Raw genomic sequence first — 11,772 nt, 5'->3', positions numbered from 1 at the left:
TAACATGTTACTTACTATGTTACATGTCACATACTAACATGTTACTAATGTTGCTGAACTGCAGAGCTCCTTCAGTGACAGACTGCTGCATCCTAGATGCATGAAGGAGCGTTTCCGCAGGTCCTTCCTCCCTGCAGCTGTCAGACTGTACAATCAGATCTGCTCCCAACAAACATAGATGTTCACATCTGCGCTGTAACTGCAATAAGTTAATTAATCGATTCGCACTACAACCTGCTTTGCCTCTTATCTGTAGTTATTTTTTATTTAATTTCATAACTGTACAGTACTCTCTGTATAGTGTAACCACTGTCCTTGATGTAAATATGTAGAAATTGTGTATGTTTCTGTTCCGTGTCCTGTGTACTGTTTGTTTGTATATGCGTCTTTTTGGCTGCTGTTACAACCAAATGTCCCCTTGTGGGACAATTAAAGGATTATTCTATTCTATTCTACTTATAGGTTAACATTTATAAAACTCATTGCCGTTCCAAATATCCTATTTGTGTGTTGGAGAAACTGTCAAAAACAAATACAACAACAATGGAGTAGGGTCACAAACCAGCATACTCCTAGTGCTGAGTGCCAAAAGATTATTAATAACTTGTTGACTCCTAATCTGTCAAACATGTCTCTCGTGAATGATATCAAGTTATTTTGAGTCAGAAGGAAAATCTGTTCACGAGGTGGAAGATACATTGAGTTTATGGCAGAGTGATGTTTATTTATCTTTTATTTATCCATGCCTAATGCCAAGTCTAATTGAGCTTAAACATTTATTTATTTACTTACTTCAAGAGCGATCTGGGAAAGATGACAACAAAAATTGCAACAACTATTATATTATATTTTATCTGTCCAAAAAGGACTAGATTGTTCACAGAGTAGAGACAGTAATACAGATTCATAGGAATACTTGCAAAGTGGGTCATTTCTTCTTAATAAACCCAGCTTATTGCAGCATATTTACCACTATCAATAAGAATATTAGCCATAACACATACAAGCATCTGTAATCATTTTTGGCAGACAATCACTTATTGGGAGAACCCTGGTCCCAAGCCAGGGCTCAGGGAGGGTTGTGTCAGAAAGGGCGTCCGACATAGCAATCTTTGGCAAACCAAATGTGGATTAAAAAAATGAGATTTCCTACAAACTGTGCTATTATTGGCCAAAGACAAAAAGAAGATGAAATTGTGGAAGACGTGTTTGCAGGCAGCAAGAGAGATGAAAAGAGGGATCTGTAGGTTAGAATAGGGACTATGTCTGTTAAAGTGTCTAGTAAATGTTGGCTCCAGCACACCAGGTAAACGGGATTCAAGTTGTTAAACAATGGTGTAGATAGTAATGGGGTAGGGGTAATCTTGAAAAGGAATGTATGTGAATAGTGTTGCGGAGATGAAGAGGTTTTCAGACAGAGCAGGACTTTGTAGCTGGAAACCAAAGAGGTGTTGCTGAATGTTGTCAGTGCATATGCCTCACAACGTGTCAGTTGGAAGAGAAAGATGATTTTTGCAATAATTTGGATGACGAGGTAGGGAGTATTCCTAGGAGTGAGATAGTAGTCATTTAAGCAGACTTCAGTGGGCATGTAGGTGAAGGAAACATGAGTAATAAGGAGTTGCTGGGTGGGTAAGGTATTAAGGAGAAGAATATGGAAGGAAAGTACAGCTGGGAAAGAAGAGCTGAAGTGGTGATGGAAACTAATCAGAGAAATGAAGAATTTAGACAGGAGTACTGGGAGTCTCCATACCACAAAGAAAGACGTGTCAAGAGCAAAGGAAAAGGCTTATAGTGAGTTGTATGTGAGGCTGGACGGAGAAAAGGACTTGCAATGAGTGGCTAGCCTAAGAGATCAAGCAGTAAAGGATGTGCAGCAAATTAGGATGATTAAGAATAGAAATGGGACTGTACGAATGAGTGATGTTTAGGAAGCATCGATCTAGGAAAGACATCGCCATATCAGTGGGCTTTTTAACCAAATAGTTTAAAACAATTTTGGAGCGTTAGACGATGCCTTTGAGAGTGTTGATGGAGAACTATAGCTACGGTCAGAAGAAAACATCTGATGGGGTGTAAAGAGAGGAATGTGATACTGCATGAAAAGAAGTAAAGAATAGCAGAAAAGTATGTGAAGGTGGTGCAGGACATTCAATTCAATTCGGTTTTATTTATATAGCGCTAAATCACAACAACCTTGCCTTGAGGCAACTGTTATTGCCTCAAAATGCTTTCTATTGTAAGGTGAAGACCCTACAATATCACAAAGAAAACAGAGAAAACACAACAATCACATGACACATATGAGCAAAGCTAGTCTGTGGTGAGGCATGTGGTAGGAGTGACAGATGTGTTCAGGCTGGGGCGAGATTACACAGGGCTCTGAGTCTGTTCATGTTTGCAATGGTGATGGACGGGCTGACCGATGAGGTCAGGCAGAAGTCTCCATGGATTATAATGTTTGCAGTTGACTTTGAAATTTGTAAAGAGAGTAACGAGCAAATAGAAGAGATCCTGGAGAGGTTGAGGTATGCTCTGGAGAGAAGAGGAATGGAAGTCAGTAGAACCAAGACAGAATACATGTGTTAGAATAACAGGGAGATACTGAAGACACAGGGAGCAGAAGCCATTTGAAATACCTGAGGTACCATTCAAAGCAACAGACAGTTCACAACACAGGCGAAGAAGAAGAGGTGATCAGGATAGACAAGATTAGAAATGAGTATGTGAAAGCAACAACTCAAGTTAAGTGGTTTGAAGACAAAGCGTTGTGGAAATGTGAAATAAACTAAGGTGCACACAACCAGGTTATCTTTATGAGTTTTGTTTTACCTTTGCAAAGGTAGATAAGACAACAGTGCAAACAGCATGACAGCAGTCTGCATGCTCTTTGACAAAGAGGGACTGTAATCCTGAACTACTAATACAGAGTTATCTATCTACAGTTAGAATATTGTGTAATAAAAGAGAACTTGTACATCAACAAGTCTAAAAGATTATATGAAAGCAGGATAAGAAGATATGGAACCTTCTAAGGTCCACTTGACACATAGAAGCAGCTTAATCTTAAAATACTTCATTACAAGATGCAAAAATGTGATACTCTGGACATGTACGAAGGCGGTATAGTGGATATATTGGACAAAAGATGCTGAACATCAAGTTTACATCTGCTGTGGCAACCCCTAAAGGGAGCAAGAAGAAGAAGAAGAAAAGTAGAAGAAGAAGAAGAAGACTTCACTTAAGAAAAGAATACTTTGCAATCAACATGATGATATTTCTTGTAAAGTTTTATGGCAAATTAAACCATAATGTAAAAATAAAACCCCCATTTTCTAGACCTTTGTAGCTGTTGAGCCATCTGGAATTTCTGTAGCCTCTGTTTTGCAGATAAGATCTTAAGCATTGAAGTGAAGCCATGCTGTTGCTTGCTGCTGTGTCCTTTCCTAAAACTTTAAAGTGGGAGCTCACTTTTTGTTTATGAAACAGGGCTCCACACTGATGCTTATCTCGCTTTCTTCACTGCGACACTGCTTGAAGTGTACTCGGAAATATAAACATATATTGGACAGTGGCGCTATGACGATTTTCCTCCACCACTAAATCATTCCTTCTCTTTAAGCATTCACTAATTACACATGTATATCATATTTATAATATAACATAAACATCTGACTCAAAACTCCGAATGGGTTCAATGTCCTCATTGTTTATCATACATAAAGCATGCTATTGTTTTTGTATTGAAGAGGCATTGTTAGTGTATAGCAGTATTTATGAGAAACAAAACAGAGACTGTTTCTGGGAGTCAGGTGTACACTGAACCTTCTGGCACTTGGAGGTAAACAGGGATTTATGCAAGGCAGTGATTTCAGATGTGAACTGGAAGATGGGCATGCATAACATCCACTGAAATCTTTCCACAGGAAAAAAAATAGCACAGAAGATTAATAGCAGGATTCTCTCTCTTGGGCCAGATGTCAGGACTGGAAGCAACTGCACAGGAGAGAGCGGAGAGAGTCAAAGGAAGCAAAAAAATCCAAACAAGCTGAACAAACACTAATTATGAGAGGCATTCAACAGAAGTACACTTAGTGCAGTTATCTTGCATCCAATGAGAGATTTCTTCAGCTTTAAGTGGAAGGAACGTTACGGCCAATTGCACAAAGGTGAGTTAACAGTTTCCAGAAGAGAGACAAATACAAAACGGTGGATCATAACAAAAAATAAAAAAGCAGTTTTAGATTTTCTCTTATTCATCATTACACTTAAGACTAAAGTCAAATTTTCTTTCGCATCTTCTCCAGATGCAATGAGAGCATGAACACAGTTAATACTAACTTTTGGAAGAGTTGGAAATTCAGGTGTGTAGCACCTGAATCAATAAGGAGGATGACTTGCTGGCTATGCACCATCAAGTCAGACTGATGTATCTGGCATGATAATTAATATATACATTCACGGAGAATCTGACTTTATCTTCAAGTCTTGTGACAAACTGAGTAAACAGATGCTATTGTATGTGTAGGTGTGGTACCTCCAACCTCCTGCATCAGTTGAATCCGAGCAGTTGCGTGTCTTCCCCAGTTTCAGTCCACCTTGCCAAATTTCCAATCATCAAGTTTATCCTTGTTGAGGACTTCTCTAGCACAATGTCACCCCTGATAGCATTAGAAACAGAGAGCCTCTTCTGGAACCACCTCTTCTTCCAACTAGAGCTTGATAAATGGTTGGAGTCAGGGTTTCTGGCAAAGAGCCTGTAGCCTGTACAGATTGGTACATGGTTAGGCCTGTCACGTCCTAGTCCATTTATTTTCCATTTTCTTCTTCCATTAAGCTCTGAGGAGATTGTTAATGTGTCATAATGTCTGACCTTGCACAGTGCTATCATCGTCGTCCCACTTGCGATGTTGTCTGTTGATGTTATAAACTATTTCCTGATCACAAGTCATGGCTTCAATCAACAGTCTAGTAGGCTGTCCATTGGGAAAGTGGTGTGGTGGGCTATGTGAGAAAACGGTGATGTGGAAGTGGATGTTCAGTTAATCAGCTTGTTAATGTGAAACCTCCGGTGTTAGATCAAAGTCAGTAATGAATCACTTTAATTGTCTCCTGACACCATGTCCTGTCCTGCGTCTTTGTTGTACAGTGACGGTGAAGGTCAAGGTGGAGCACATGTAGCCTTTGGAGCAGAACAGTTGAGATCACGATTCACTATAACACACTGAGGCTCTGAGGAGAGATGCGGACGTTCTCTGAGAAGATTTCTCTGTTTCATCCTCCTTTTTTCTGCCTCACGCTTCCACACGTTTAATGTCTTTAAGCAATTTCAACAAAATCTTTTCATTTTCTTTCTTGAATTTTATCTATTAGACAAATAGATAAAATTCAAGAAAGAAAATGAAAAGATCATGAAATGATCATTTTTCTCTTCTAACTACATCAGCTGTCAAATGTTGACGGCTTGTGCAAATCCAAAATGGTTTACCCAAACATACATAACACAGACGGCTTTGTCTCCATACTTTCCCTTCTGATAAACTACATCTGGTGACAGAAAATCTGGCACTTCATAGAGAATGGGGCTTTCTTTACCAGACTTTTTCCCATGTTCACAAATTTCCATTTTTTTGCTATCTGGTGTATTTAATCACTCCTTGAGACTTGATCCTCACCATAAATTCAAATATTTCTTGACACAATTTGGTGGGGCAGTAATTACAGTAAGAAGGACGCAGTCCGCAGTTACTCTCTTCTCTTCCTTTGACAGTAATTCACTGAGTTCCTGGAACCTTGTGTTTACCTGGCCCACTAATGACCTCTAGACTAGACATGAACACAAGGAAACAATCAATGTCTTTCTTTCCCTTAAAACCCCCCCATAAAAAATCCCCTTTTCTGTATTTTCCCCTGTAGCATTTTATTTCAAATCTCTCTCTGGGGTCTAAAAGGTTCGCTTTCTCCATATCTCAATTATGATACGTAGAGGCTAAAAATGCATTTTTCAATCAGCTGATTTTTCTTTCAGTTGATTTTAGACCGCAGATTCAATCAACAAGGAAAACCACAGAAAATATTAATCGATGTGGGAAAGGACAAGCAGATGGCTGATGTGACAGAAGAGGATGAAAGATGAAGGATGGTGATCCACTGTAGTGGCTGAAAGAAGATGCCTTCACTTGAAAAAAGTGCATATTTATTGAAAAGTCTTAAGGCCATAAATGAAAATTTCCTAGGCCTTAACCCTTATTTATAGCTTTAAAAAAGGGACATTATGCAATATGTAATATCAGTATATCTTCTTTAGAATAAAGAAAGTCCTATAGATGGAAGTGTTCTGATTCTGCCTCGTTGGAAGCAGTTTCTGTCTAGATATTTGTAGCTGTTCATCTCTCTGCAGCTATTTATAACATTCAACCAACTGCATTATTTGTATATATATATATATATATATATATATATATATATATATATATATATAGACATATATATATATACATATATAACCCTATACACACACACACACACACACACACACACACACACACACACACACACACCTTTATCTGGAACATCTGGAATTTCTGTTGACTCTGACCTGATGGAGCACTGGCTATTGTTTTGGAGATAAGATCTTAAACATTAAAGTGAACTCATGCTGGTTATTCTTGTGACTTCTTTTCCAGACACCCTGAGGTGTGAGCTGGCGCTGCTACAGGAAGGGACATTCTTCTTCTTCAGGAAACAAGGCTCCGACCTGTTTGAAGTACACTTGGAAGTATAAAAATACACGGGACAATGGCAATATGGTGGTTTTCCCCCTTACTACTATGTTATAATTTTAAAAAAGAAAAAAAAAAAAAAAGAAACCAGTATTGCTGAATCCTGTAGAATTCAGTAATAGTTTGTCTTTTCCAAGACTCATATTTTCAGTGTTCCCCAAAACAAAAGCATTTCTTTTATTTGATCGACAGTGAGGTCAAAATGCAGCAGTCCTACAACTTCTTCAGTTTCATGACTTTTTCTAAGGCTTTGCAACCACTTAAACATTAAAATTTGGTTACAAACTAATATATATATATATATAAAAAAAAAACCACCCAGCACGCCCCTGCGGGCGGTTTATCCTTCAAGCTCGGGTCCTCTACCAGAGGCCTGGGAGCTTGAGGGTCCTGCGCAGTATCTTAGCTGTTCCCAGGACTGCGCTCTTCTGGACAGAGATCTCCGACGATATTCCCGGGATCTGCTGGAGCCACTCGCCTAGCTTGGGAGTCACCGCACCTAGTGCTCCGATTACCACGGGGACCACCGTTACCTTCACCCTCCACATCCTCTCGAGCTCTTCTCTGAGCCCTTGGTATTTCTCCAGCTTCTCGTGTTCCTTCTTCCTGATATTGCTGTCATTCGGAACCGCTACATCGATCACTACGGCCGTCTTCTTCTGTTTGTCTACCACCACTATGTCCGGTTGGTTAGCCACCACCATTTTGTCCGTCTGTATCTGGAAGTCCCACAGGATCTTAGCTCGGTCATTCTCCACCACCCTTGGGGGCATCTCCCATTTTGACCTCGGGACTTCCAGGTTATACTCAGGCACAGATGTTCCTGTACACTATGCCGGCCACCTGGTTATGGCGTTCCATGTATGCCTTGCCTGCTAGCATCTTGCACCCTGCTGTTATGTGCTGGATTGTCTCTGGGGCATCTTTACACAGCCTGCACCTGGGGTCTTGCCTGGTGTGATAGACCCCAGCCTCTATGGATCTTGTACTCAGAGCTTGTTCTTGTGCTGCCATGATTAGTGCCTCTGTGCTGTCTTTCAGTCCAGCTTTGTCCAGCCACTGGTAGGATTTCTGGATATCAGCCACCTCCTCTATCTGCCGCTGGTACATACCGTGCAGGGGCCTGTCCTTCCATGATGGTTCCTCGTCTCCCTCCTCTTTATTGGGTTTCTGCTGCCTGAGGTATTCACTGAGCACTCGGTCAGTTGGGGCCATCTTCCCAATGTATTCTTGGATGTTCGTTGTCTCATCCTGGACTGTGGTGCTGACACTCACCAGTCCCCGGCCCCCTTCCTTCCGCTTAGCGTACAGCCTCAGGGTGCTGGACTTGGGGTGAAACCCTCCATGCATGGTAAGGAGCTTTCTTGTCTTTATGTCAGTGGCTTCTATCTCCTCCTTTTTGTGTGTGTATATGTCATGACTGACATATATATATATATATATATATATATATATATATATTGTTACCTAAACTACAGTTTAATCTCAATAAATTAGACACTTTTACAGTCTAGTGAATCTTCAAAGCAACATGCATTAAAATAGGGTAAAATGAATATATGAAAAAATGCTTTAAAAAAAAACAATGGAAATATTATGATGTGTCCTCTAATAAGATTACAAAGAATTTGCTAATTACTTACTGTAAATTATTCATTTTACAAGAAAAGGGCTGAGTCTAACTCACTTTAAGCCTCCTACCTCCCACACAGACCTCCCCATACCTAGATAATGGAAAGGTTATCAGTTTAAAGGAAACCAGTTGTAGATTGGAATACAAAGTGGAAGGAAAATGGCTTTTGTTATTCTTTTTGTTAAGGTCATGGGGTATTTGGCAGAATTTAGCCAGTACCGGTAACTTTTTTTAAGTCTTCTGATGTGACTCAGTGTGAACTAAGGTCTATTCAGAGTGTCGACATGAGCTAATTCCAATCCTGTCTGCAAAGCCACATGGTACTTTCTATCCAAATGTTTTCTTTGTGATTTTTTAAGCACTGAGTGAGTCAAAGTGAAACGGAAAGTACAGGAATGTGTGCCAGTGGTGACATTTAGCATGCTGCCAACCTAAATATCATCGGAAAAATTGGGCTGTGAATTTCATGTAAATGCAGTCTTTTATGGTAAAAGGTCTATTACTTCTTTCATCATTATAATGAAAAATAAAGCTACTTTTTAATATTAAAAACAGCAATCAACTGTCAATGTAAAGTCACCCAAAGTATTTTCATGTACTGCTAACACAGCTGAGAAAAAGCAGCGTTTGTGTTCTGCTTTAGGAGAAACACACTTAAAACACACAGTGTGTCACGTTAAAAAATAAACACCAGAATGAATCTTGTTTCTTCACAGTCACTACCACTCATTTCTTTATACTTTTTAGGTGGTCTTGAGCAATGTCTTTGTACATGAAGACTTTCGATGTTTTTTTGGTTAATCAGGCCACTTGACCTATGAATCAGTCATGCATTAAAAAGGCGCTTAGCTCAAGGGATGAATGAGTGTTGTGACTACAGATAAAAGACATCTTAGTAAAGCAGCAACTTTGAATTGTATCTTTAGGCCTTTTGTTACTAGCAGCCCGAGTATCCTTAACATATTCGAGGAAACTGGTGAAGTGGAGAAGTGGCAGGCCTAAAAACTACAACATGTTCTTAATAGGAAGAAATTCAACAAAGACCTGACATAGGACCTGAGAGATTCAGTTGAACCTTAAAAACTGTGTGTATGATGAGTTTTTACTTAAGACTCATCATGTAGCCATTCTTAAGGAAGGAAAGAGGGGAAAAGGCCAAGGAGTGCCAAATTATACAAGCACTGGACTGAAAATCAGCAGCATCAGGTCTTATGGAGTGATGAATCCAAAACTAAAATCTTTGGTTTAAATTGTCAACATGTACAGAAGAGAAGTACAACAGTGGGTGTCTTTGGGCATCTGTAAAACATGGTGGAAGCTTGCGTGGCACATACAGGTAGTGAAGTGACTACCTGAATAAATGACAAAGAAACTTGCCTAAGTGAGTTCAAGCTCTGGAAAAGAATAAATGTGGTCATTCCATGTATTACCTTTCAAGCTCAGTAGAAATGTACAAATAATAATAAATTGTATTTCTGTGTATTTTTGCACATATTTCTTTTTTGTGTGCAATAAACAAAGAAATGATGGGTGGTTCAAGACGTTTGCACAGTACCATATCACAACAGGGACAGGCATGAAACAAAAATCATTCATGTGCTCATGGATCACGTGACACAACTAAGTGGTTCCCTTTAACACCACTACAAAGTTTACAGTGCCGTCATCAAATTAAAACATCAATTTATGCTTAAGTTAATGACCCAGAATCTGCAAATGACCTTTACTAATGCATGCAAACATGCAAACTGAAGAAGTTGATCACAGCAAATACTGTGCCTGCTAAATATTACCATGTGGTCTGGTGTAAGTACCTTCTGTTTACTACCGATTTTAAAAGTGCATTTTTTTGGCAGCATAAAAGTAAAAGTGAAATTTGAACTGGATTAAAGCCATAAAATGCTGAAGGCGGAAGAACTTTTAAAAATTCAACGTGTGATTTAAAATATGACTCAGCTCGGGCTATTTTCTCACTCTGAGTTCTTGTTCGTTTTTTGATTGGAGATATTTTATCGCAGGCTTTTATTTATTATTGCACTACCATTTAGAAAGAGTTCTGCTGAATTTAGCTTGATGTTTATCATTATCCGGACTTAAACAAAACCAAAAGTGATTATCCGTGGGTTAAATGAAAGTGCTTGTTATCTCTCTTTTGGGTTTTCAACAATAAACAGGATATGTCTGTGATTCCAACAGACTCACCCTTTCCTGTATGGATTTTACGCCTGGCAAATGTACTCCTATTCAACTGAGGCCAATGGGGACTAAAAGTCAAAAAGGTATTTACAGGAATATCTACAGAGTTCATATACAGTATTCAATTCTGAAGGACAAAAATTTTTACAACTGCAGAGAATCAGAATTTGTGCTTTCATTGAGTAAGAAACCAAATGTGAAATGCAGAAGGACTGTATTTGAATGGTTACAGAACAGTTAAAGCATCATTATGTGGTTTGATTCACAGAACTGTTAAATAAAGGCGGACGTTTGAAATGTCACAAAGGTTACAACTATTTTTTGTCGTCTGACCAGGTGATCTCATAGTCGCTGAAGAAAGCCTTCAGCTTCTCCACAGAAACAGCATGGTCAGCTTTTCCAAAGGCCTGCGAGTGAGCAAGAGACCTGACATTAGTGAATTAAATACTACTGAAGATTTTAACTTTTCATTCAGCTTTTAGTTAACTTACAGTGGATTCTCCAAACACCCTTATTTTTTTCTCTTGGTTGTTGTGCTCGATCTTTCCTCCTCCAAGGCATTTGCACTCCATCCCCAAGGCCTCCATAGCAGGGTTGACCTTCTCAAAAATATGATCTGAAAATGTATGAAGACATTTAGAAGAAATTGAGATTGTAATTTAGTTACAATTTAATAAAAAAATAGCAATTACGGAAATTTGGTAGTTGTCTCCAACGACTAGGTTGGCATGAATTTCATCCCTCTGCTCTGTGCAGTATCTATTCCGCAATGCACGTCCGCAAAATCCACCAAAGGGAACATAACGATGAGACAACATTGCAAAATAGACTACATGCAGGTTTTCATCTGCACCAACAGTCACTGGTCTGCACGATATCTCGCGCTAAACTGACGCAGTTGACGCTCTCCTTGAAACAAACTATAATAACTTACTGTGATATTCGGCATTTTTTGTGCCACGGACAATGTCTTTATGCACATCGCCATCTTTCGCTTTTACTCTGACCAGTATGTACTTAAATGTTCCCTCTGGATCAATCTCTACATCGGGGATTTTAGCCAGAGCGTCTGCCATTGCGACTGTAGATTTACGCAAAACGCCGTAGACTCTCAAACTGCGCAGAGGTCTACTGACCACAGAGAACATGAGTAGTTCTCAC

At 39.3% G+C, this 11,772-nt stretch overlaps 1 protein-coding gene across 1 annotated transcript; it reads right to left on the bottom strand.

Moving 5' to 3' along the window:
• Positions 1-10,759: 10,759 nt before the first annotated feature.
• On the bottom strand, positions 10,760-11,772 carry si:dkey-51e6.1 (uncharacterized protein LOC558617 homolog). The gene is made up of 3 exons (XM_040053079.1): positions 11,546-11,772; positions 11,103-11,227; positions 10,760-11,018 (listed from the first exon to the last, which is right to left on the bottom strand). Exons 1-3 carry the CDS (start codon positions 11,757-11,759, stop codon positions 10,926-10,928), a joined length of 432 nt encoding a protein of 143 aa, XP_039909013.1. The 5' UTR covers positions 11,760-11,772; the 3' UTR covers positions 10,760-10,925.

The sequence above is a fragment of the Simochromis diagramma genome, unplaced genomic scaffold (assembly GCF_900408965.1).
Source record: "Simochromis diagramma unplaced genomic scaffold, fSimDia1.1 OVJJ01000419.1, whole genome shotgun sequence".
NCBI classification, from domain to species: domain Eukaryota; kingdom Metazoa; phylum Chordata; class Actinopteri; order Cichliformes; family Cichlidae; genus Simochromis; species Simochromis diagramma.
This window is presented reverse-complemented; position numbering and strand designations above follow the sequence as displayed.

Excerpts from the sequence above, each read along its gene's own strand:
- si:dkey-51e6.1 (XM_040053079.1), bottom strand. The coding sequence starts at position 11,759 with ATGTTCTCTGTGGTCAGTAGACCTCTGCGCAGTTTGAGAGTCTACGGC. Across the intron at positions 11,228-11,545 it reads AAAAAATGCCGAATATCACA|ATCATATTTTTGAGAAGGTC; the intron begins GTAAGTTATTAT and ends ATACATTTTCAG. Across the intron at positions 11,019-11,102 it reads GGGTGTTTGGAGAATCCACT|GCCTTTGGAAAAGCTGACCA; the intron begins GTAAGTTAACTA and ends GCTCACTCGCAG.